At 45.9% G+C, this 27,224-nt stretch overlaps 1 protein-coding gene across 2 annotated transcripts in view; it reads left to right on the top strand.

Moving 5' to 3' along the window:
* The first annotated feature begins 4,784 nt into the window (after positions 1-4,784).
* MRAP2 (melanocortin 2 receptor accessory protein 2) overlaps positions 4,785-27,224 on the top strand; it is a 42,562-nt gene continuing 20,122 nt past the window's right edge. The window contains exons 1-2 of one of the 2 annotated variants that reach the window (XM_046677078.1): positions 4,785-4,874; positions 21,135-21,268. In XM_046677078.1, coding sequence (XP_046533034.1) covers positions 21,142-21,268 — 127 coding nt within the window. In that variant the 5' untranslated portion in view covers positions 4,785-4,874; positions 21,135-21,141. Of the gene's footprint in view, positions 4,875-5,619; positions 5,714-21,134; positions 21,269-27,224 lie in introns of those variants that run through there. The other variant, XM_046677077.1, reaches the window with a different exon arrangement.

Raw genomic sequence — 27,224 nt, 5'->3', positions numbered from 1 at the left:
TTCTTTGCCTGCAGCAGTTATCTTGATTTATTTTCTTGCTCTATTCTCTTGTATCTTATTTCATCAATTATTTCCTGTCTCAACTCTGTCTTCAACTTCTCTTCGTTCTGGGTCCTTGATCTCAATCAATAAACATGTTTCAGTCTCTTTCATCTGAAATAAATGAATAAACACAAAACAAAACAAACACAACCTTTCCCTTCACTCTGCATCCCATTCATTTACTCAGCATTTGTGACTGTGCCTACTATGTCCAGGGACCACGGCTGGTGCTGGTGGAGATAGAACAGTTGCTGCTGTCATGGAGGTAGCAAGGTGACTCGGATAGTAAATAGACAAATGAGAAGGGCTCCACTGCAGCTCTATTGTTCGAGGCTGGGCCCTTAGTGCCTCTGTTAGAAACCCTTCTGTCAGCCCTTCCTGTAGGCCGATGCAGCCTTGGCGACAGAGTATGGGCTGGATTTCAGTCTCCTGGTCTCCCGGGTCTTCATAGGCTTGCACGAAGGTCCTCAGCAGGCCCACCCACTTCCCCCTCCCCAGCCTCCTTAGAGGAGTAGCTTGTAATTGCTGTCCTTTCTCCTTAACTAGCAGCCATCTGGCCTCAGTTCCCACCATGGGACCTGCATGCAAAGGCCAATGGGCTTCCGTTCTTAATCACATGACCTGGGGCCTTAGACACTACTGCGCGTTTCTCCATCAGATTCCACCTTCTCTTGTTCACCCCCTATTTCACTAGTTGCCCTTTCTCTGTCTTCCTTCCGTATTTGTGTTCTGAGCTTCTGATACCAGTCCTCTTCTCTTCTCTGGTCTTTTCGCTCCATGTTCCAAGGGAGCAATCTCACCCATTCCCACAGCCTCAACCACATCTATCCACTGACGTATCCCATGTCATCTTCAGATTGCCACTCCCATGTTCCCAAGACCTGGCTTCATGGGCATGTGACCAGTGCAGTGTCACAGAACTCCATGCTTAGGAGGGCCCTCATTTGAGATTTGATGCTCTGTGGCCACCATATTGAAATTCTTTAAAATTTTAACTTTGAATTTTGAATTTGTGTTTTGTAAATCTAGTAGTCTGCTAGGGCTGCCATAACAAAATATCACAGACTGGAATGCTTAAACAACAGAAATGCTTTTTCTCAAGATGTGGAGACTGGAAGTCCAAGGTCAGGGTGTCAGCAGGGTTGGTCTCCTCTGAGGCTGTGAGCGAGGCATCTGTTCCAGGCCTCTCTCCTTGGCTTGCTGATGGCTGCCCGCTTGCTGCCTCTTCACAAGGTCATTCCTCTGTGCCCAGGTACCCCTGACGTCTGTCTGTGTGTCCTTGTCTCCTCTTCATATAAGGACACTAGTCATATTGAATTAGGGCCCACTCGTATGACCTCATTTCACCTTAATCATCTCTTTAAAGGCCCTATCTCCAAATACAGCCACATTCTGAGGTACTGGGGGTTAGGGCTTCATCATGGGAAACTGGTGACCACAATTCTGCCCATAACAGCAAGTGAAGTCTGGTGGGGCAATGGAGCATGCACTGAGGGCTGAGTCTTGGCTCACTGTGGTCCTGCCTTCTGCTGCCTCCCTGAGACATGTTCTCAGCTGCCAGCTCCCTGCCTCCTGGCCTGCCGGCTACCCAGCTATGCCCTCCCTTTGCCCCTAGAGGGGACCTGGGTTGGGGAGCTGGGCCAGTCAGGATCCAGCCATCCTTGCCTAGGGCCAGCAGCACCCCTGCACATTTGGAGGTGATTTGGCAGGGGCGAGCCCCGCACCCACTCTGGGTATCCAGTGCATCCTGGCTGATGTTGCAATCCCTTGGGGATGTCCATGGACTGGGCAGCAGGCTGTGATAAGGGAAACTGACTCCCTCACCTCCCAGCCCAGATCAGTCAGCCGCTGTGAGAGTTTGACTAAAGCTATCAAACCTCTCCTGTGAAAAGTTCACATACACAGGCATCCACGATTTTAGACACTTTCAGGGTGTAATCGACTCTAGGAAGCTAACCTATGGGCCCCATGTGGTTTGGCTCTGCTTACCTTCCCAGCCTCATCTCAAAACTGCTCCCGCCATGCTGCAGCCCTCCTGAAGTATCGCAACCATTGTCTGAATGCATTGTTTTCTTCCATGCTTCCATATTTTTGCATATGCCTGCCGTATGCTTTTCTTCATTATCATTCTAAGAAACTACTATATGTCCTCCAAAATTAAGGTTACATTCTGTCTTCTCAGTGAATCCTTATTGTCCTCACCTAGGGTAAAGAAAGTGTTCCTCTAGGGCCTCTATGCATCTCTTTCATAAGATTTATAATGCTAACATCTGATTTTTCCTAACTTGTCTGTCGATTCTACTAGATTGCAAGCAGTTTTAAGGACAATAACTGTGTTTTAATCATTGCTATTTTCACAGTGCCTGGTGCAGAGCTAGCACAGTAAATATAAATGTTTGTTGAATGCTCAGATGAACGCACGCATGAATGAATGAGTGAGTGAGGAGCGGATGAGGTTGTAGTGAAGAGCACGCACTTTGAAGTCAGACAGTCCTGGGTTTAAATCTTGGCTCTCTGAATGACTAGTATTGTGACCTTGGGGAAATTATTCTTAAATCTCGGTTTTCTAATTTCAGAATGGGGCAAACAGAATTTACTCCAAGTAAACTGTAGTCAATTTATACTGACAAACAGCAGCTATAGCTATGTATAACTAAGTCTGATCACTAAATTTCTGTGAGCTTGAAAGGTATTTGGGAATGAAAAAACAAAATTAAAGGACAATGAAGCTGTGTTCTTATCGATTTATTTATTAACAACGACAACAGCAGAAACTCGTAAAATGTGCACAGCTTGCAAGGCAGTATGCTAGGACCTGCGGAGGAATTAAATAGAATGCAGCCTACGGAGGAGCTAAGCAGGCTTACAGAGGCAGAGGAGGAGCCCGTGCTAAAGTTAAACTCTAAAATGACAGGTGCCATAAGAGAGATATCAGATTTTAGAATAAGAGCTCATTTGAGGCTGGGGCAGTGAGGAAGGTTTCCTGGAAGAAGTGGCATTTGAGATGGACCTTGAAGGAAAGGTAGGAGGACATTGCTGGTACGGGGGAGGGAAGAAGGGAGCGGATGCAGCCGTGGGGAGGCAGAGTTACCTAGGAGAGAAATGGGAGCTCTGCCATCCTGTTGATGATGTTGCTCCCACTGGATGCTGCAGTTTCAGCCTCTGAAACTGACAGTTGGCGGCCTTTTCTATACAGTACAATGTGGCCTGTTCTCTGACTCATGAACCATTGGCACTCTGCCCAAAAGATAGGATTCTGACAGCCAAGGCAGAGACTGGCCTCTTTATACTGTTGCCTCCCTGCAGCAGTGGTTCTGTCTCTCTCTCTGACTGGTTTCTCCTCGCCTTGCCAACATGCGGTACAGGTTCTACTGCACAGGGGGTGATGGATGGCATCCTCATGGACGGGAATGTGCAACGGGAATCAATGCGGAGAATGAGAGGACGACCGAGTCTCATCACAGATGGTCGGATTCTGTCATTTAGAATTAAACTGCCTGTGGATGAGGTTGAGGAATGTACACACCGTTGAAAAGACAGTTTGCAAAATATTTCACTTTACATGTAACGATGAACTAGCTTTAAAAAAAAAAAATCAATGAATCAGATGTCGTTTCCAGGAATCCTTTTCTGGCACCAGGAGATTGAGTTAATCACACCACCAGCAGCCTGCGTGTCTGCTACTGTTGCCGCATTTCCCTCACTGCAGGACAGTGGTGGCTAAGCAAGGGCTTTGGGGTGCCAGCTCCCTGAGCTTGAAGGCAGGCTCCTCCATTCACCAATATATGACCTTGGGCAATTCATTTAACACCTCTAAGCTACAGTGTCCTCCTCTGGAAAATGGAAATGGTAATAATACTGCCTGATTTGGTGCCTGTGAGTAGTAAAAGAAATGACGCATAAAATAAAGCACATCTCAGTGTGGGGAACCAGCAAGTGCCTCTTCCCCAGGTACCAGCGTGATGTACTCTCTCATCCTCAGTTCTTTACTCAAAAGCCATCTGCACGGTGGGGCCATCTCCCACCACCTGATTTAAAATGGCACCCCCACCCTCAGCATGCTCTGTCCTCTTCCTGACTTACTTTTTCTCTACAGCGCCTATCGCCGTGGCATAGCTACATATTTTACCTCTTGGTTACGTATATTGCCCGTCTCTGGAATGTAAGTTCCAGGAGGCTGTGTGCGCAGCGCCGGATCAGCGTCGGGCCTGGAATAAGGACTCAAATATTTACCGGAAGGGAGTAGTGAGCCCCCTCGGCTAACTTGAAACCACTCCTGGCCCGGTCCTAGTCCCTCCTTTTGGGACCCTGTTCGGGGGACATTTGACTGTCCATTGGCACCTGTACAAGGGGACAGGAGGAGGAACTAAATTGAGGTGATAACTGAAGTAGCACATGATGGAGCACGCTGGCCTTATTGAACTTGAACCCAAGGCTGAGGATTTTTCATACATCTTGGTCATGCTGCCCCATTCCCTCCCGCTCAGCTCCGGAGCTCCTGTCACCAAAGTTGGCCTGAGGGACCCACTGTAGAGCCCGGGAGGGCAGAGAATTCTCTCCGACTCCCTTTCCCTTTGCTCGCGGCGGGCTCCTCTCCAGACGGAGCCAGGCCCGCGGGAGCAGGAGGGGGCTCGGCCGAGCTCGCCGCCTCCTCCCGCCTCGGCGTCCCCGGGCTCGGGAGGGCCCCGCGGCCGGGCGATCGGGCGGGAGCGCGCGTCCCCGCCGCACCGCGCGCAGCGCCGGGAACCGGGAGCCGAGAGCCGGGCCGGGCGGCCGCGGAGGCGGCAGCTCACGCACCTCGGGGAGCGGCGCCCGAGGCGGGGCGGCAGCCGGTGAGCGCGGGTGGGACGGGCGGCTGGGCGCCGGGCGCCGCGCAGGGCAGGGCGCGGGGGTCGCGCGGCGCCGGGCCGGGCTTGCTCGGGTTTGGGGGCAGTTTTCAGTTTGCGTTTTTTGTTGGATGGAGCGGGAAGGGGAGAACTGAGGATCCAGGGGGCCCAGGGGAAGGGCGGGGACCCCGGGGAGGGCACCCAAGTTTAAAACCTTCCTCGCAGCCGGTCGATGTGCGCGTCCAGCCAGAGCGCGTCCAGAAGGGCGGGAAGCGGCGGCGCTGGGGCTGGGGTGGGTCCCCCCTCTCGGCTGGGAGGGTCGGGTCACACCTCCGCCCGCCCGGGAGGAGACTGTCCTGCTCTGGTCCGCCCGGCACCACTGTACCCGCAACGAGAGAGCCCTTGCGGCGCGGGGATGCTGCCGGGCCAGGCGAAACGCAGTCCTCCGGCTCCGGGCGCGCGCCTCCTGCGGGGACCAGCGTTCTCAGAAGGATCCCTGCCCTGACAGTCGTCAATTCATTTTGTTTGCCCTGGGGAACATGCCCGCAGGTCATTTTACTGATTAGAGAGAAATAACGGTTTTGTTTCTCTCCCATGTCCATCCTTTCTGTGTAATTAATTGAGGAAGACAGAGTCGCCTCGTTAGGAACTTGTTTTGAGGCGTGGTTTCCGCCGCAGTCTAGATGACATGGGGAGTCCCGATAATACTCTGGATTTAATCTGACGACAAGGAAACGCTCGATGGTGCTCTGAAAGCGAAAGGAGCTTGGGGGAAAGTGTCTGTGCTCCTCCGGGGGAGAGAAAGGAGCTCCTGTAGAGAAATTAATTCTCATGAAAACTCGAAGGTAAGTGGTGGTACTTCCAGTTTACACGTGAAGAAAATTTAGTTGAGATATTAACTAAGTTTTCCAAGCTGAATGCCCCAGTTAACACTAGTGGGGGTGGGGACCTCTGTGAGGCTGATGTCCCTCAGGTACGTCACTTGCGGCGCATCACCAAGCATGCAGGTAGGGAAGTGGCCTGGGCCTGCAAGGATAAGGTCCAGACGGGAGAGGCTACCATGAGCTGGGGAGCCCACAACGGGGAGTTTTGTTCTGATCAGGAAGAACATCCAGGGTTTATGGAAAAGGAGATGATATTAAGAGGTGACTGGAGGAGGATGAGTTGCTCCCCGTGGATTGCTTTCTTTTCAAAATGACGTGGCCAGCCAAACTTGGTTAAGAGGGTCTTGAAGCCTGCAACTGGGCTGGATGTTCGAAGCCCAAACGACATGCAGGCTAGAGCAGGCGAGAGAGATGAGAGCAGAGCCAGCAGACTTTTCAAACAAGGGAGATGTGAATCCTGGCAACATTCCAGAAGAAATTCTTAAAGAAGACAGCTCACAACTACCAGGAAACTATTTACAAGACAATTTATGCCAAACTAACTTCTTTCTCTTTTCTAGCACCCTCCTGGGCTGTAGATTGGGGCATGCCATATCCATTGTTTTTCAAATGTGGGTTATGACTCATTAGGGGAAAGATATCAATGTGGTGAGTTGCACCAGCATTTTGTAAAACATGAAATTCAATAGAAGGGGAGAGAAAACATTCGAGTGCATTGTATGTGCAAGGGTAACTATTGTTTTGTGACCTGTGTGTGTTGTTTTTCCTGCCACCTCTGGGTGGATGTGCAGACCTATTGTGGCCGTCCCTAGGCTAACTCCACTCTGCTCACAATGGGGGTCATTTTTTATCTTGCAATTTATATTATCAGCACATTCTGGAAAATGTAGCCTTCCCCTCCGCCATGTTTCTAGGCTCCAGATGCTGAAGTATTTTGCCAATCGAAATTCATCTGTGAATCCTTTATTGTTGACATTTTAATGTCTTCCGTGTGACAGTACCTGACTAGTGCCTTCCACTGCACAGTCTCCTTTAGTCCTCACAGCTGGGTGGCTGTCATTGTTTAGGTTTTACAAATGGAAGTTCCCAAAGCTAGGGACCTACAAACATTTCAGTCACTGACCACCTCCTCTCCCATCATGGCCGGTCTACAGTGTGTCCTGCCTGTGCAGAGGCATTGTACAAAGTCTCATGCTGTCCCTAAGGAGAAGATGGGGGGAGAGTGGACATACAAGGTCTGTCCCCGCCCCTGCACCTCCGTGGGTCATTCATCAGGAGAAAGACATGGAAGGGACATTTATCAGAGTTGTGGCAACTACAGGTCTGGGAGAATACTCTTTGAGGCCCCTTTTATGTCTGGACAAGAGATAATACTACTAGAATGTTGAGCTCACAGTAGGGTTGAAGGTCTAGTTCTGCATTTAGCTTCAGAGAGTCAGTTAAAGGTGTAAAGGCTGGGAGGTCCCCGCTGAGCAGCAGTTCATGTGAAAGGAAAAGCCTGGGGGTTTCCATGGCTCACCGCGCCCTGAAGGAGCCGTAGTGTGAAGCAGCCATTCAATAGCAAACTTGGGTTGCCTTTTTTCACAGACATAGGTATGGTGCTTACCATGTGCCAGGCATACTTAGGAGTGCTTCACAATTTTATCTCAATCCCTGTAACAACCCAGTGAAGTAGTGAAGGCACACAGGGGTTAAGTACTCTGTCCAAGGTTATGTAGCCAGTAAGTAGAACTGGGATTAGAACCTGGGCCCTTAACCACTGCCGTCTGTCCCCACCCTGTGGCGTTTCCATCACAGGAGCCCAGGGTCCACTGTACTCAGCCTCAAGTCTGGCGGCCCCTGTATAGAGGACAAGGCCCAACTTCAGGGTATCCAGAGGGAGGTGACCTGGCTAAGGAGAGTCTGAACACCCGACCATGTGAGGAGCAATGAGGGTTTAACCTGCAGAGAGGAGCCGCGGCCGGTAAGGAGGCCAGTCCTGAGATGTCTGAGGAAGAGGAAGTAGGTTTGTTCCTGGTGGCAGGTCAAGCCAGTGCTGGGTGACCTCCCGTCAGGACTGGGGAGAAGATTCCCCACCGGGTGAGGGATCTGTTGAATTTATTTCCCTGAGTGCCCCTGTCAATGCTCAAATTCCTCAATTTTATTAGATATATGAGTAAAAATAATTGGAAATTAGTCATCTGTCGTAAGCATTTATGTGTGTGTATGTGTAAATAGGGCACTAAATTTACTGAGGCACACATTCAAGTTATGTGAAATTCCACAGGAAGGTGCTAGACTACCAGGTAGAAATTTCAAGGGAGATATTTGAGAACTTTTCCATAACTCACAAACCCCACTGGCCCCTTCAAGAATATGAGGATTGAGAGGGGAGGTTTTGTTAGAGAGGTTTCTTCGGCGAGGTCTGTCATCAATTCCTTCATCCCGAGGCTAGTGAGGGGGCTTTCATGGGACCACTCGGTGAGCTGCACGTGTGTTTCCTGCATTTGCGGCTCACGTGGTGGCCGGGGCAACAGCATCACCTGCCTTCCCAGAGTTCGTCAGGGCAAAGGATGCCTGAGGATTTCCTGGGGACCAGTGGGGCCACATGGGAGAGAGGGCTGGCCTGGAGCTGCTCTAAGTTCAGCCCAGCAGCTAGAGTTTCCAGAAATCAAGAGGCTAAGGTGAGCAATCAGATGAGGGAAAATGAGCGTCACGGAAGCACCCACAAGGAGAGTGTTTGAAGATAGTCAATACTGTCTCGTCCTCGTCCTCCTGCTTTGATCTTGGAGAGGTGAGAAACTGACCAGCGGCTGGGCATGAGGTGGAGGAGGAGAAAAGAGGCCAACCATCCCCAAGTCCATGCAGAAGACCAGCTCACGGCAGGGGCCGGCTGGGATGGGGCGACAGATTTAATGGTGTAACCAGGTTGGAGTTTCTTTATTTCCAGGCTGGGCATTTTAATTCTTTAGGGACTTTGAAATGGTTACTTCAGCAGAAAAGCCATGGGATCTGCTCAGGTGTTCGTCTGAGGCCAGGGAAGATGGCCTCACTGGATGCATTTTAAGAGGCAGTGGACGAGAAAAATAAAATTGGCATTTGACGGAGTCCCCCAGTTGTGCTGGCTCAGAACATGGGTTATATGTGCTTGGGTTGAAATATTCCAGATTAGCAGCCTGCTTGCTTGATGTTACACATACTTCAGGCAAAGGAAGACTCGGGGGTAGCAGCATTTAGAAAAGGAAAGAAAATGTTTACTTGCCCTGAGTCCAAGGGCGTTGGGCTTCAGAAGACTGGCTCATCAGATGAACATGTAATAAATACTTGCAGGAAAACATCCCATAAAGTGACCAGAGTTCTCAAGCGTACGTTAGTCCGTTGTTCATGGTGGAGAACGGCTTTCTCACACGGTTGTCATATTCCCCAAAGCCATGACTTATCTTCAGACATCCACTAGCAAAGAGGGAAAAAACTGATCTTTTCTTAGGGAGGCCAGGCTTATGAGATGTGTTCAAGGTTTTGTTATTTTGGGGACCAACTTCAGGGCAGAGTGGCCATGTTGTTTCTGGCTTATTTCAGAGTCAAAGTGGTTATTTTTTTTCTTGACTGGAGTATAAGCAGTGCATGGTCCCATTGGAAAGAGAGAAGAATGCATCTCTGCTTCTCCCTCCGCGCAAATGTGATTCTTTTCACTCCGTGATGGTGCTGCTGAGGTGGGAAGGTAGAAAGCGGAAGGTGAGAATCTCTTTATGAGATGCTAAAATTATGGAGGTTAAAGTCTGGGTTTAATTGTTGCTCAAGTCTGTGGCATTTTTGCCTGACTAGAGAACATTAGTAAATTTTATAACCCTTTAAGTGAAAATAATTTACAAACTTCAAATTCTTATTCTCTTCAGAGGTGTGTTTGTCATTCATTTTCCTCATCCCTGGTGACAGCAAAAACAGCTAACGCCGAAGGTGGGCGGCCGAGGGAGCTGCTTCTGACTGGTTGGCTCCGAAGTTGCCTGGTTGATCAAGAAGGAAAATTAGGGGATGAATGAGGATATGTGGTTGTAAACATCACCTGTTTTTCTCCAAACCTTCGCGTGAATCGTCCCAGAAAATATAATTCTATCTTGCGTAAAAAAAAAAAAAAAAAAAAGGAAAGAAACTAAAGATGAAGATCTGAAGTTCCAGAAACTCTATCATGTAAACCTACTATATTCCTACCAGTTCCTCTTTAAAATTTCCCCTAGTTTACCTCGGTCAGAGAGGAGAGTTAACCCATAGCTGTGGGAGACCAAAGCAGAGGCCACGGCTGCCAGAAGCAAGTATATGTTTATCTTGACCATTCGTTTAATATTTGCAGTTTACTCTGTACCAGATCTGTAGTTATTTGATATAAAAAAATAAATCCTCCAGGTCTTTTCTTACAATTGCTGCTCCAGGAAGATGAGCCAGGTGGGCCCAAGACTTTGGTGGCTATTTGGCCTCGTCAGTCCTAGGCAAGCACAGGGGGGACCTACTTTCTGCCCCTCGCTTTACAAGGCCCCCTCTGGCTCTCTTCTGGCCGGGCCCTCCCTGCACGTTGAGGAGGCCCCGGGGTGCCTGGAGCCTCAGCTGCCCTCCTCCACCGAGCTCTCGTTTGCTTGTGATCAGGGACTGTCCTAAGGTGGGAGTGGGTGGGCTAGGTGGAGGAACTAGAGGCCACACACCCTGGTTTAAGAAATCCAGACCTGGGAGGACAAGATGATCATTAGAAAGTGCAGCTTTCCCGCAGCTCTGTCTTGAGCTCTTAAATAAGCCGCCGTGTTAGTTTAAATTTCCTTTTCTGTGGAACAGAGATTGAAATACCCCATCCTTCTCCTTCTTGCTTGTTTGTGAAAAGAATGGTTCAGCTCAGGGCTGTAAAGAATGGTGTGTGCTGCCCGAGACAGATACCAGGAGCAATAAATACAAAGCAGGCTCGTTTGCCAAATCATCCTCAAGGTGATTTAAGAAAGGCCAGTCTCTTTCTCCTTAGTCTCACTGTGCCCAGTGTTTCAACACTCCACTAATTAAAATGGACAGGGCGTTGTTTTCCTAGTACCGTTAAAATGGGAATTCACCCGGCGGTGAGGTGATGTTTTCTAACAGCAGCTGGATGAATCAGTGTGAGGGTCCAGTGAGAGGCAGTCTGATCCTTAGGGAGTCTGGTTTGTGCTGTCTTCTTATTCAAATGAGAGATTCCAGTGATCAGGCGATGGGATTTGAGAAAAAAGAGAAAGTCCTCGTGGGCTGAAATCGCTGGACAGGACTCCGTGGGGGAGGTGGTAACTGAGCTCTGCTCGCAGAGGTAGGCAGGAAAGGAGAGAGAGGAATGGCAGACCGGGCTGGCAGGTGGAATGGAGCAGGCAAAGGCTCAGAGGACCATCTTTGAGGGCCTCTCCCAGGTTTCTGTGCCATTATGAGCCATCCTTTTCTTCATGACCCTGTTGCACCTGTTGTCTGTTTGTGTCATCAGGCTGTTGTTGCTCCCTAACCTGTGTGTGTGTGTGTGTGTGTGTGTGTGTGTGTGTGTGTGTTTGAGAGGGTAAAGTTCAGCAGGGGAGAACATGATTCCAAATACAAGCCTGAATTGTTTGAGGGTACAGGCCTTGACCTTTCAGACCCCACTCAATCTCTTATAGTTGAATCACAGTGTTCGAATATCCTTGTTGGGCTGAATTGACTCATACTAATTTTAGCATGTTCAAAACAAGTGTTCTTCCTCCCTGAAGGACATGTTGATAAGAACGTAATAAATCTATTTGTTGAAGATGGCGTTTGGTGGGATAGATTAATGGCATTTGGAAAATGGTTTTCTTTCCAAAAATATATTTGTGGGTTAGTGACGATAGGAGTGGTTGGTATAGTAGGTCATTTTTAGTGGCCTTTCTAGGACAGTTTATTTAATTAATTCCTCAAAGAGAACACTGGTTTGTAAAAATTAATTTCAGCAGCTGAGTTAGTTTGCGAGGGCTGCCATAACAAAATACCAAAGCCGGGGTGGCTTAAACGACAGAAATGCGTTTTCTCATGGTCTGGAGACTGGAAGTCGAAGGTCAGGGTGTCGGCAGGGTTGGTCTCCTCTGAGGCTGTGAGGGAGGAATCTGTTCCAGGCCTCTCTCCTTGGCTTGCAGATGGCCGTCCTCTTGCTGCCTCTTCACATGGTCGTTCCTCTGTGCACAGGTGCCCCTGAGGTCTCTCTGTGTGTCCTTGTCTCCTCTTCTTATAAGGACACTAGTCAGATTGGATTAGGGCCCACCCATATGACCTCATTTCGCCTTAATCACCTCTTTCAAGGCCCTGTCTCCAAATACAGCCACATTCTGAGGTACTGGGGGCTTGGGCTTCAATATATGCATGTTGGGGGGACACAGTTCAGCCCATAACAGCACCATATCTGTATTTCACTATAGAGATACACACACACATTGTGGATATCACTCACTCATAGGTCGGGAGTTGGAGCCAACTTGACAAGATATAAGAATAACAACAAACATACACATGCACACACACGATTTTTACAAATAGACACACACTATTGAGTTTGTGATGCAACTGGAAAGCAACCTAGTATTTATTAAGTTACAGAATCTTAGATCTGGAAGGGAATTTCACCATGTGCATTTCTTTCAGTCCTTTTCCTTTGCTTTCAGAGGAGTGAATATTTAAGCCATTTCAGTGGCTAGTATGTGAAGGCAGTGGGCAGAGGTAACATAATGCAGACCTGCACGGAAGTATCTGCTTGCTGGGAATAGATTGATGTCAGGCTGCCCCTCTCCTTTCTTGGAGATTATTTCTTGACTGATTGGAGGGTGTTTAATATGACCTTTTGTCTATGAAATGATAATTGTTAATGGTAGTTATTTTTTAAAATTTCCTTTACTTGGTAAAATAAAAATGTCAGCAACCCTATTTTCCAGGTCCATGAGATCTCCCTGGTCTCCAAAAAACACTCCCCAGAGACTGGAGCCAGTTGTGTGAGATTAAGGCACTTCCTCTTTGTCATTGGGAAGCAAGTGACTTTAAATGGAATCCATGAGAAGGCCCTGGAAGCTTTGAGCTGATGCCTTGTAATGGACTTATGCTGAAATGAGCTGGGCTAATGACAGGGACAACGGAAGGTGGAGCTTATCCAAAGGAGAGTTTGGGACACAGTCAGTGTGTTTCCAGGACTAGTCAGGGTGAAAGGACCGTGGCTGGCACAGAACAGTATTCTTCAAGCTTCTCCCTGGCGTAGAGAAGGGTGGTTCCTCACAGCATACACAGAGTATTCTTTTTATGTGGCAAGGAATCACCACAAGGGCTGTGTCCTTGAAGACTGGCCATGAGGAAGGCCCTCGTGGGGAGGGTGCCTGCGTGTCCCAGCACCATCTTTTGTCCCGTGGGGTAGTCTTTTGCTTTGAGGAGCTCTCAATTACCCTCCACGACGCCCACTCCCCACCAAGGACATTGGTCGGGAAGTGCTGATTTTTATTATTTTTACTTTAAAAACTTTTTAGAATTATTTTTTATTTTGATAAAATATACATAACATAAAATTTGCCATTTTTAAGTGTACAACACAGGGCCAGCCCTGATGAACTAGTGGTTAAAGTTTGGCACTATTACCACTTTGGTGGCCCAGGTACATTTCCGGGTCACGGAACCAAACCACCCGTCTGTCAGTTGCCATGCTATGGCGGTGGCTCACATAGAAGAACTAGAAAGACTTACAACTAGGATGTCCAACCATGCCCTGGGGCTTTGGGGAGAAAAGAAAAAGAGGAAGATTGGCAACAGTTGTTAGGGTGAATCTTTCCCTGTAAAAAAAAAAAGCATTAAGTGTACAATGCAGTGACATTAAGTACATTCACATTGTTGTGCAACCATCACCACTATCCATCTCCAGAACTTTTTTATCATCCCAAAGTGAAACTCTGTATCCCTTACACAATAACCCCCATTCCCTCATTCTCCCAGCCCTTGGCAGCCATCATTCTACTTTCTGTCTCTATGAATTTGACTACTCAAGTACATCATATGAGAGGAATCATGCACTATTTGTCTTTGTGTGTCTGGCTTATTTCACTTAGTATCATCCATGTTGTAACAAGTGTCAGAATTTCCTTCCTTTTGAAGGCTAACAATATTCCGTTGCATGTGCATACTACATTTGGTTTATTCATTCGTCTGCTAGTGTACATTTGAATTGCTTCCACTTTTTGGCTATTGTCAATAATGCTGCTATGGACCTTAGTGTACATACCTGTTGGAGTTCCTGCTTTCAGTTCTTTTGGGTGTACACCCAGAGGTGGAATCGTAAGGTAGTACGTGCTTAAATTTTTGAGGAACTGCTATACTGTCTTATAATTATAGCAGCTACATCAGTTTACATTCCCACCAGCAATACACAAGGGTTCCAATTTCTCTACATCCTTGCTAATGCTTGTTGTTTTGTTTGCTTTTTTATAATGATCATCCATTGGATGTGCAATGGTATCTCATGATGCACTGCTTTTTGAGAGTTGGTTCTTTGACTCTAGTACTTTTAAACATACTTTTACTGAAGGCTCAAGAATAGAGCAAAAATAGACAGCAATGGGACCGAGAAAACCTAACTGTGCTGGGGTGATCAACTTGAGATTCTACCGGTGTCCTCAACATGCCTAGAAATTGTTGAAGTACAGACCAAGAAAAGCAAGGTCCAGAAAGAGACAGGAGTTAACCCTATGACATTTCTGTGGTGAGGACCCCAACTCTACCATGGGAGCAGCCTCACTTTGTGCCTGCAACGGGGCGTTCATATTGGGGTGCAAGACAAACAGCACAGCATCCTGACACATGCGTAGCAGGGTAGAGGAGTAGAGCTCTATTTTATCGTGTTACATAACTCCTTTGCCCTAAGTCCACATTCACCAGCTAATCTTCTGATCTTAAATTTTGTTCCCCAGACCGTGTAAAACATGTGCTCTGATCTGCTTGGACATTTTATTCCTCATTGTAATTCAACAAATTGATGATCTGGCTATAAATCATTCTTCTATGTTTGGTCAGCGTGACTCAGCTGATCAGGGCTTCCTCACCCCCGGAGGACCATGAAAACCCAGCTTCCTACATCTGCAGAGTTGGGGCTGCAGTGTGGCGGCCAGGGGCCCCCCAACACATATCTTAGGGCCATGCTTCATTTCTTGGGAAATCCTCTCCAGCAGAGGTTTTATAACTTCCTTTTGGGGTGTTTTTTCCCTGTGTGGGCATAATATTCTTCTCAATCTTCAGTTGAAGTCTCTGTTAGAATGGGAGAACTCTGCTCCCAGGTTCAGGGTTGAGAAAGAGAGTGAAACAAGATAATTTTGTGCTTCTCCACATTATGAGAAACTGATTCAACAAGTATTTATTGTGTGTCTGCTATGAGCCAGGCCTCATGCACATTGCTGGAAATACAGCAGTGAGCAAAGCAGAGGAGGCCCCTGTCTGGTTAGTACTTGGGGAAGAGAGGGCAGAGGAAAGAGAAGGCCCTAGAGGTTTGGTCCGTGCAGTCCTCTCATAGTCTGTACTGTGGTGCACGGTGAAGATCTGATTTTAGATGGTCAAGCATGATTCCTTGCTGGATTTGTTGCCTCCAGAAGTGCTTTAGGAATATCCAGCTAGCTGGTCCCACCATAAGCCCGACTCATAATTATGCAGTATCTCATTTGATTTCTGTGTGCTCCTGCCCACCTAGATGCTGGTAAGCTGGGTGTACCATCAGTTGTGGTTTGAGTGCTGGGCACCCCTCTTTGCAATGAGGGAATTAAGCTTCTAATGCTGTGGTTCAGAAATTCCGACCTTGGGCTCCTGAGGCTCGAGAGCGCGGCCTGGCCAGACTTTACCTTTGGTTTCTCAGATGCCTTTGCTGGAGAGAGATTGGGTGATGGGTCAAGAGGGTGACTTCTCTGTGGTGTGCTGGGGACAGTTGTTCCAAGGAATAGGAGGAAGAAAGACATAAGAGCAGGTAGCTAATGAGACCTTTATGGCCCAGGCCAGAACAGAGGTTGGTGTCCCGGGTGGCATGCCCACTTTTGAAATTACAGGATTAAAGAGAGAGGTGACAGAATGCCTGCAAGTGGGAATTTTGATCTCAAATCTGAATGTGTTCTTAGGTCTTCTTCCTGCATAGAGGCTGGTCACCCTGGGTCTTTGGATCTGTGGCGTCTGCTGGCAGCTTCTTGGAGTGCCTTTCTGGCTGTGCTGTTGGTTGTGTGCATGTGTACGTGTCTGCATGCTCAATTTTCAGGATCTGTGGGCATCTTTTGGATCTTAATGTGCTGGTCCTGTGCCTGAGTTGGTGGTCACTTAGAAAACTCATCTGCTGATGTTTACCCCTTAACCTGGAAATAAAGATTGTCCAATTCCGAGGAAACAGCCCCCTTGGGATGTGTACCCATCATAACCCACCGAGGATATTGATGAAGAGCCTTTATTCACTGCACAGAAGGTTCCATGTCCCGTACAGCTCCCCAAATTCCAGGAGGTGGAGAGAATTCTTGACTTGTCTTTAAGAAGGAAAGAGGGTTCCCAGGAGTGCGTGGGAAGCTGGGTTGGAGGAGGATTGAACAGCCAGCAGAAAGGATGAAAGTGTTGGGAACATGGATGGGAGAAGGGGTGATGTTTAGGCAGACGTGACAGTGTCTGGGGCCAGCTAATCACGCTTTCTCTATTTGGGGTTGAGGTCTTCCCTCCCTCCCCCAGCCTCGTAAGCTGGCTTAACCTACCTCATGTACACCTGGAAAAGATAAGCTGCCTTTCCGCATGTGGCTTTGAGGTGCAGGCATAGTTTTTCATTCTCTTTTTTGTTGGCAAGGGTGCTTTCAACTGCTTAAAAGAGCAATTAGTCTCTCTGCGCTGTTCCAGGAAGCTTGTTTAGGATATATTTCCTCTGGAACAAGTTATTTTTAATGATGCTAACATTATGAAGAAATCCGACATTGAGAAAATCTCCCCAGAGATGCTCAGGAGCAGCGGAGGCGCAGAAGGCAGCTGTTCCTCCAGCTCTGCATTTCCTGTCTGCTATGTTCAGGAGCGAGCAGCTGCCTGCTTTTCCGCAGCCCTCCTCACCCCCACTATGAGGAAGCCCTGGTGCCAGACCGGCTCTCCCTCCCTGTGTGTTATGGCCCAGACATTCCTCGCTGTGGTGAGAATATCAGACTCTGGGGGCTGCCACCCAGACATGCTGGCAGTTTCTAAATGGCGAAACGGTGCCAGCTCTGCTTCTGCAAAGCTCAGAAAGGCAACCCTGGGCTTCAATTATGGGTGTTATACAAAATGCTTTCTATAGCCTTTTGGTTGTTCTTGGTCCTTGTGCATTTGATGGCCCAAGCTGATTAATTTGAAACTTGGAGGAAAAAATATGGCCTCATGGAGTTTTCCAAGGGTGCTAGGTGACTGCTTGAAAGGAGAGGCCAGAGGTTCTGTCCTCCAGACCTATCTTTGGGATTCAAGAGCTGAGAGGAGATAGCCAGTGAAAACAGAAGCCTTTTATTGCAGGCTGCCAAGATGGTTTCTGCTCCGGGAGAGGCCGTCCAGCATTTCATTCTCCTTCCCCAGAGAACCTCGGCTAGGCTGGCTCTGTTATCACTCACTCTTGTCTCCAGGTGTTTCTCAGGGCTTTCTTCTTCTCCTAAAGGATGGTCTTTCCACTGTCAGGAGCTGTGCATGCATGACTTTCATTCCATTTTGGTCTCCATCCGTCTCCAAATAGTTCATGTAGATGAACAGAAATAGTGTAAGGGAGCGAAAAAGAAGGAATGAAAAAACACTTTCTCTATGGTAAGTGAGGGGTTGATATTTCTTCATACCTAACTCCTTTACAGATAGATTTTATTTGCTCTTCCTGGCCGGGCCAGTGAGGGTGGTTGGAATGCTTCTTTCTGGCCTGAGAGAGTAGCGAGAAGACCTGCAGTCCTGTGGGCCTGGGCAGCCACAGACAGGGGTCACCACTGCCTGCCGACTTGGGGCACAGCATAGCTGTGGGAGTGCTGCTCAGGCAGAGAATGCAAAACACTCTCCCATCTTTATCTTCTTCATTGTTTTATGTACTTGTGCTATTTTTCTGTTATCCATTTTGGTGCAAGATGAAGCCTAGAGCCTCTCTCTGCTCTGCTTATTACATTGGTTGTAATGCTGATTTCCGATAAAAATAATAGGATCTAACCAGACTTTATCTTATTTTCCTTAAAAAAAGAGAGATTATTGCCATATTTATCACTTGATGGAGCAGCATGAGTCCCACGATGTATGTGTTTCTTATTATAATTTTTAAACCATCTAAACAAATGTCTTTTGAGTTATTTTTTTATTGTTATTTTAGTCATTTGTCTAGAGCACGTAGATCAATGAACCACATGGTGAATTTGATAGGAATTGGCTGTTAGGGGAGTTGGTGATGTCTGAAGAACAAGCCTGGGCTTTTCTATCCTAGACTCAGATTTCTTAGCTTGTAATAGTAGTGCTGGCTGCTGGTTACTGATCTTAACCTGGGTCCTGGCTCCTCACATTTCGTGCAACATCACATTTAATCCTTACAGCAACTCCGTGAAAATAAGTACTGTTATCATCTTCATTTAGATCATTTTTTTCCCGTGGCTCTAGAGGAGGTGTTGGCAAACTTTCTGTAAAATAACAGAAAGTAAATATTTTATGCTTTTTGGACCGTACTATCTCTGTTGCAGCTGCTCAGCTTTGTTGTTCTAACACAAGAGAAGCCATAAAAATACAAAACAAACAAGGGTGGCTGTGTCCCAATAAGACTTTATTTATGGACTCTGATACTGGAATTTCATATAATTTCCTCATGTCATATGAAACACCATCCTGTTGATTGTTTTCAACTATTAAAAAATGTAAAAACATTCTTCACTTGCAGGGTGTTCAAAAACAGGCGGTGGGCTGGATTTGCCAACTCAGCTGTAGATGACAGGAGAAGGCAGGGAAAGAGGAGTGGGTGAGGGTGGGGTTGTTAGGAGGAACACTCCTGGGGGGTGAACAGCACGTGTGCAGGTCACAGAGAGCATTAAGTATTTGAGGAACTGCAAGAAATGCAAGTGCCCGTAGGTGGGGTACGAGGCAGAGAAGAGGAAAGAGCAGGGCCCAAGTCACGACCTTGTAGGACATGTTAAGTATTTTGGACTTTGTCCTTAGAGTAATGGGAAACCTAAAAGTATTAAGCAAAGGAGTAACAAGGGCAGTTTGTCTTTTTAAAAGATCGTTGGCTGATGTGTGGAGGGTGGATGACAATAGGTTAATAAGAGTAGAAGCAGAAAAACCAGGTAGGAGGCTGGAGAAGTGGGCCAAGTGGGTAATGATGGTGGCTACTAGTGACCATAGCCAAAACCGTTTCCTGATAGCAGCATCCTCAGCCAGTCAGGATGATCACTTCTGCAGATGAGGAAAGTGTGGCTGGAGAGATGAGTGTCTTGCCTGGCCACATAGCAACTGGAGGTAGAGCAAAGGCGAAGACCCTGGTCTTCCAACTTCAGATCCAGCGCCTTTTCTTCCTGCATGGTGTGAAATTCTTACCATTCTCAAACAGAACCTACGTTTATCCTAATCTACCATCATCTCTAAACCCTCTAACGGAAGAGCTACTTCTCTCCCACACAATTCTTTTCTTCTGGAGAAGGGCTCATAAGTGAGGATAGTGCTTCTGGGGTTGGCGTTGTTAATTTTCATTTCCTGAGGAAATTTATTTCATCATTGAAGGAAATAATCTCTTGAGGAAATAATCTCTTGTTCAAACACTAGAAATGCCAAAGGTGATACCATGGTAATGGTTTTATGTTATTTTAGTGCTGGTGTTAGAACGGTAGCTGAAAACTTACTTAAAGGTCAGTTTTCCTTAAAATTTGTGTAGCTTTCTTTCCCATGTGAGAACTGTTGCTTTCATTTGGAGGAATGCTTGGTCTGGCGGGGCACTCAGAGTCACAGTCCAGTTCTGATACTGGCATGCATCTCTGGATCAGAGCACACCATCTTTTAAACAACATGATGCGAAAGGGTTTGGATCTGTTTCTGCGGGGTCCAGGGCTGGGGGTGGGGGAGAAGGGAAGAGGGAAAGGTGAGACTCATGCTTTGGGGCAGAGGGGGTGGTAGTGATTTTTGCCTCAGTTTCCCTGGGGGTTGTGCTCTGTGTGCTGAGTGATACTAACCTGTGGGGGAGTGGGAGAAGGGGAACTTCAGAAAGCTCTTGGCAGGTGGGACCCAGTGGTGGTGACTGCTCAGTGATTCTTGGTTTTGGTTGGTATTTCTTTCAAGTTTCCCCGTATATTACTGTTATTTGTCAATTTGTATTCTTTCTCCATTGTAAGGGAAGGTCTGTGAGGTCTGGGGCTGTCTCTCAAGCAGCTCCTTTGTCCCACAATGTACAGTGTCTTGCATACAGTAGATGCTCAGTGTTGAATACTGGCTCTATTGACTTGTCACCTTTTGCATCCATGCTGCTCAGTGCAACCTCTTCTCTCAAAGAAGCCAGAGTTGTGTGTGTGTGTTTGTGTGAGGAAGATTGGCTCTGACCTACATCTGTTGCCAGTCTTCCTCTTTTTTTTGCTTGAGGAAGATTGTTGCTGAGCTGATATCTGTGCCAATCTTCCTCCATTTTATGTAAGATGCCGCCACAGCATGGCTTGACGAGCAGTGCTAGGTCCACGCCTGGGATCTGAACCTGCGAAACTTGGACCGCCAAAGCGGAGCGTGTGAACTTAACCAGTATGTCACCAGGCTGGCCCCAGAAGTCAGAGTTTTTTAATCTAAAATCATCACAAAGAATATACTTGAGACATCCTGAAAATAGGACAAATTTCAGGAGCAAACTGGGCAAGATTTGGACTTACATTGAGGATCTTCTCGTATTATATGATTTTTGTTGCTCATTTCTCTTTTTTCCACCCCATTTCATTAGACTAAGGTTGCATGTCTTTACTGTTGCATCGTAGGTGCTCAATAGGTAGATACTGAGCTAGTTCACTTCTGACACTGATTTTATTTATTCTCTCTAGGCTCCTTACATACTCATGCAGTTATTGGTGGTGAGGCTGAAGTTGTAAGCTCAGGCTTTGTGATGTGTTGTCTCCCTTCCTTCTTCCATCAGTTATTGAAAGTTGATTATGTGGTAGGCACTGGGTTAAGTTCTGGGGACAACAGGAAAAGAAGACATGGTGTCTGATTTCAAATACATTCTAGTCTAGTGGAGAGAGAAAAGGAAATAATGGCCACATGGTAGGAGGTGCAGACAGCCAGTGAGGGCCCCTCCCTGACTTGGTTGATAAGACCTCCCTGAGGACTTTGCCTGCTCGACTCCTGAATGTGGTCAAGAGCAATGAGAGTCCCTGTGCCATCCTGGATGAATTAACGGTTCTGCACTTGCCTTTCTCCGTTTGTGCAGGGTGGAGATGTCTGCCCAGAGGTTAATTTCTAACAGAACGTCCCAGCAATCCGCATCTAATTCTGATTACACCTGGGAATATGAGTATTATGAGATCGGACCAGTTTCCTTTGAAGGACTGAAGGCTCATAAATGTAAGTCTTATACAATTCCCCATTGTGAGCATAATATGCATTTGCCTAAACCTGTGAAATCCCCAGTGATTACTTTTCCTGAACATTCTTTTTCACAGAACACTGTCCTCTACCCCCTCAAGCCCCAGACAACAAAACATAGGCTGATTACTCAGGGATGGCGTTACTAGAGGGCCTTGGTGATTCTGAGCGATGAAGAACTGGAAAGATTCCCTTAGTGGGGAAATATGAATCAATGTCATTCTCAAATTGCAGTATTTTCTTAAAGCATTAACGATTCCAGCTCTTCCAAACTGTTTGAAAATTTGGATTATCAAAAATTTGTGCAAAATAAAATCTGGCACTCTTATTTGAAGAACCTTTTTTTGTAACACTTGCTCAATGGCATTCTTTCAGCCTCGTTGGTTATCTGGAGCCGTGGAGAACAGTCGATCTGTGTGTTCATACAAACGGACGAGAATAGCCTGCGATCATTCCTAACTCAGTGTTATAGGCATGAATTGTGTTTCATGTTATTGGAGTGATAAATGATCCAGCACAAAGCAAGGAAATAGAATCCTGTGAAAAGTTACTGTTCAACTCCAGTCGTAACTGAATGCTGACCAGCCAACATTGAGGCATCTTTGTTTTCTTAAGTAGAGTTGACGTAATAAACGGGAGCTGCTGCCCCCTCCCTTGTCCTGTCGTGTTACCTGTAAATACTCCAGAGATGTTTGGTTGTTTCAGAATGAACATCCGCAGCACTACAAAAATTTTAGGTTCTTAACTGATTCAGATTAATAGGAAATATGAAAGAGATTAGAATGGAGATGCAAATGTGGCAAAGGAAGTGCTTTCACTCCTGTAGTATTTCCTGGCCGCTGCCACTCTGACGTGTCTTGGCGTTCAGGATCCCTCACACCCACTTTCTGCTCCCTTGCAAGGAGGACTGTCTATTTTCTTTCAGCTTTATTGAGGTGTAATGGGCAAATAAAATTGGAATATATTTAAAATGTACAAAGTGATGATTTGATATATGTTTACATTGTGAAAGGATTCCCCACTTTGAGTGAACAATCCATTATCTCAGATATTTCCCTTTATTTTATTTTTTTGGTAAGAATGTTTAAGTTGTACTCTGCTGCAAATTTCATTTATACAATACAGTGTTATCAATTATACTCACCACGTTATATGTTAGATCCTCAGACCTTATTCATCTTATAACTGAAAGTTTGTACCCTTTGACCAAACTTTCCCTATTTCCCTCACCACTAGCCCCTGGCAACCACTTTTCTACCCTGTTTCTATGTGTTTGTTTGTGTTTTTATTAGATTCCACATATAAGTGATACCATGCAGTATTTGTCTTTCTCTTTCTGGCTTATTTCACTTAGCGTAATGCCCCCCAGGTTCATACAGGTTGTCATAAATGGCAGGATTTCCCTCTTCTTAAGGGCTGAATAATATCCCGCTATATATATGGCTTTCATATTTTCTTGATCCGTTCATCCATTGATGGACACTTAGGTTGTTTCCATGTCTTGGCTATTGTAAATAATGCTGCAATGAACATGGGACTATAGATATCTCTTCAAGATAATGGTTTCATTTACTTTGGATATATTTCCAGAATTGGGAATAGCTGGATCATATGGTAGTTCTACTTTTAATTTCTTGAGGAACCTCCATACTATTTTCCATACTGTCTGTACCAGTTTACATTCCCACCAATAGTACCCAAGGGTTTCCTTTTCTCCACATCCTTACCAGCATTTATTATCCCTTGTCTTTTTGATAAAGCCATTCTAACAGGTGTGAGGTGATGTCTCATTGTGGGTTTGTTTTGCATTTCCCTGATGATGAGTGATATTGTGCATCTTTACACATACCTGTTAGCCATTTGTCTGTCTTCTTTGGAAAAATATCTATTCAGGTCCTTTGCCCATTTTTTAATTAGGGTTTTTTTTTTTTTTTTTTTTTTTGCTATTGAGTTGTATGAGTTCCTTGTATATTTTGGATACTAACCCCTTATCAGATATATGATTTGAAAATATTTTTCCCATTCCATAAGTTGCCTTTTCATTTTGTTGATGGTTTATTTTGCTGTGCAGAAGCTTTTTAGTTTGGTGTAGTCCCACTTATTTATTTTTGCTTTTGTTGCCTTTACTTTTGGTGTCAAATCCAAAAAATCATTGATTGCCAAGACTGATGTCAAGGCGCTTACCCCCCATGTTTATGCCTTTCTATCAGGTAAATCACTTATCTCTATTTAGTTAAGATCTCTTTGTGGAGATTCATCTTGTTTATTTGTTTGGAACTTATTCCTCTTTTTCTTCATTTTCCTTGATTCTCTGTGTCGATTTCTGTGCACTAGATAAAATAGCAACCTCTCCCAGTCTTACAGAGTTGTCCCGTGTAGGAGATGAACCTTGTCATTCAGCCCAGCCTGAGCTCCTAGTTGTCTCTCAAACTTTTATGATTGTCCAAGCAACCTTCCTTGTTCTTAGTGGCTACCAGTAGTTGAGGGTGTGTTAAGAGCTGTCTGTGTCCCAAAGGTCAGGATCATGGTCAGCGCCGATGCAGTCTGATTAGAAGCTGGACCCTCAGGCAGCAGCTGGGAGAGTATGTCGTTAAACCCCTTCCAGGGAGAAACTGGGAGGTGGATGTTGTGCCTGCTCCCTTTGTGCTGGGCCTGGCGTATAGCATGGAAGAGTGTTCTCGTGCTTCTTAAGAACTGCTTCTTGAGGAGTTTGGAAGCTGGTGACAGAGGAGGATCCTGAGCTTGCCTCCTCCCATGGATGCAACAAATCTACAATTATATGTGGAATAATGTCCTCTGAGGGAGGTCTGGAAAGAGGATGAAAAGGACCTCCACAACAAGGAACACCGCAGGGGTGGAAGAGGCAGAGATATAGTCCTGCTGAGAAAACCCACACCTAGCCCCGGTGATCACAGTTGAGCCATCTCAGAAGTACGGAGCTTTGGGGATTCCAGCTCTTCATTAGGCACCCCAGCCCTTAGTTCAGCACAGAAGAGAGGAGACCCCAAAACACCTGGCTTCGAAAACCAATAGGAAATACACCCAGGAAAACTATAGAACTTTAGGAAAAGCAAACTTGCTCTTAAAGGGCCCGTGCACAGCCTCACTCAATCCGGAAACCAGCACAAAAACACCAGATAGAAAAGTGCATAGTCCATTGGTAAAAGAGACTCACTTGTTAAGCTTGGAGCACCTCCTGGAGAAGCAAGAGGTGTCTTGGACCCTCGTCTAGGGACTAGCAGCTGCTATTTTTGTGACGTAGTTCAGCCACACTGATGCCAACACTGGCAGTTGCCATTTTAGAATTCTCCCTCTTGCCTCTTAGTGCAGGAGCCTGCCCCACCCACTAGTGCACTCAGACAGTTGTGTGTAGCCGGGCAGCACAGGCAGCACCGAGTGAGCCTACAGCAGTCTCGCACTGCCAGGTTTCACAACCAGTCACACAGGGGATCTGCCCTGCCCACCAGTGCAACTGAAACGGTCACATGCCACCTTCTTGGGGGTCTGCCCCACTCACCAATGTGCCTGAGGCACTTGTGCACTGCTGGAATGCACAGCCAGCTGCACTGGGGGCTTGCCCTGCCCACCAGTGAGCTAGCAGAAGTCATGTGCTGCTGCCCCTGCAACCAGCCACACTGGGTGCCTGACCCACTCACTAGCAAACCCACAGCAGTTGTGTGCCACCAAGCTTTGAAACCAGCCACACTGGGGCCTGCCCCAGCAAATAGCATGCCTGTAGCAGCTTCATGTGGCTGGGCCTTGCAACCAGCTGGCTTGGAGCCCAGCCTCACCTACCTGCATGCCCACCACAACAGAAGGACACACACAGCCACACAGGGGACACTCCTGGAGCACTCGGCATGGATGAAGAGAGGGGAGCACGCTGCTGGGCCCCATAAGACATGTCCTACATAAGGTTACATTTGCAAGATCAGGAGACACAGCTGATCCACCTAATACATGTAAATAAGCACAGAGAAGTAGGCAAAATGAGGAGACAGAGGAATATGTTTCAAATAAAACAACAGGGAAAATCTTCAGAAAAAGAACTAAATGAAACAAAGATAATTTACCTGATAAAGAATACAAAGTAACGGTCATACAGAGAGCTCACTGAACTCAGGAGAGGAATAGATGAACGCAGTGAAAACTTCAACAAAGAGTTAGAAAATATAAAAAAGAACCAATCAGAGGTGAAGAATGCAATAATTGTAATGAAAAATTCACTAGAGGGAATCAACAGTAGAATAGATGACACAGAACGGATCAGCAATCTGGATGACAGAGAAGAGGAAATCACCCAAGCTGAACAGAAAAAAGAAAAAGAATTTTAAAAAAAGCAAGGACAGGTTAAGGACAGGGACAACATCAAGCTATCTAACATTTGCATTATAGTTTCCCAGAGAGAGAAGACAGAGACAAAGGGAAGAGAGAGAACTTATTTGAAGAAATAACAGCTGAAAACTCCTCTAACCTGGGGAAGGAAACAGACATCCAGATACAGGAAGAACGGAGAGTACCAAACAAGATAAACCCAAAGAGGCCCACACCAGGACACATTATAATGAAAACATCAAGACTTAAAGATGAGAGAGAATCTTAAAAGCTCTAAGAGAAATACAAGAAGTTATGTACAAGGGAACTCCCATAAGACTATGAGCTGACTTTTCAGCAGAAACTATACAGGCTAGAAGGGAGTGGTACAATATATTCAAAGCACTGAAAGGAAGAAAACCTACAACCAAGAATACTCTACTCAGCAAGGTTATCATTCAGAATGAAAGGAGACATAGATTTTTCCAGACAAGCAAAAAATAAAGGAGCTCATCACCACTAAGCTTGCCTTACAAGAAATGTTAAATAGACTTTTTTAAGTGGAAAAGAAAAGACCACAAATAGAAATGATAAATTATCAAAGAAAAAGTATTGGTGGTAAAAGCAAATATATAGTAAGGGCAACTACTTATAAAACTAGTGTGAAGGTCAAAAGATGACAGTACTAAAAGCATCTGTATCTACAGTAAGAGGTTAAGGGATACACAAAATTAGAGAGGTAATCTATGATGTCAAACACATAAAACATGGGAGAGGAGTAAGAGCGTAGGACTTTTAGAATGTGGTCAAACTTAAGAGAGTATCAGCTTAAGATAAACTGCTATATGCATAGGTTGTTAAATATGAACCTCATGGTAACCACAAACCAAAGTCTTATAATAAATACACACAAATTAAAGATAAAGGAACCCAAACATAACACTAAAGAAAGTCATCAAATCACAAGGAAAGAGAGCAAGAGAAGAAGAAAGGAACAGAGAAGAACTACAAAAACATGTAGAAAACAAGTAACAAATGGCAATAATTACATACCTATCAAAAGCAATTTAACTGAAAATGAACTAAAGGCTTCAATCAAAAGACATAGGGTGGCTGAATGGGTGAAAAAACAAGACTCATATATATGCTGCATACAAGAGATACACTTCAGATCTAGAGACATTCACAGACTGGAAGTGAAGGGAGTGAAACATGCAAATAGAAATGAAAAGAAAGCTGGGGTAGCGATACTTATATCAGACAAAATAGACTTTAAATAAAAACTGTAACAAGAAACAAAGAAAGGCATTACATAATGATAAAAGGAACAATATAGCAAGAGGCTAACACTTGTAAATATCTACATGCCTAACATAGGAGCACCTAAATACATAAAGCAAATATTGATAGACATAAAAGGAGAAATTGACAGTAAGACAATAATAGTAGGGGACTGCAGCACCCCACCTACATCAATGGATAGATCATCCAGAGAGAAGATAAATAAGGAAACATTGGCCTTAAATGACACATAGACCACATGGACTTAATAGATATATACAGAACATTCCATCCAAAAATGTGGTGGGAATACACATTCTTTTTGAATACACATGGAAAA

Source organism: Equus quagga, chromosome 11 (genome assembly GCF_021613505.1).
Source record: "Equus quagga isolate Etosha38 chromosome 11, UCLA_HA_Equagga_1.0, whole genome shotgun sequence".
Lineage (NCBI taxonomy): Eukaryota > Metazoa > Chordata > Mammalia > Perissodactyla > Equidae > Equus > Equus quagga.
Note: the sequence above shows the minus strand (reverse complement) of the source record. Positions and strands in the feature narration are given on the sequence as shown.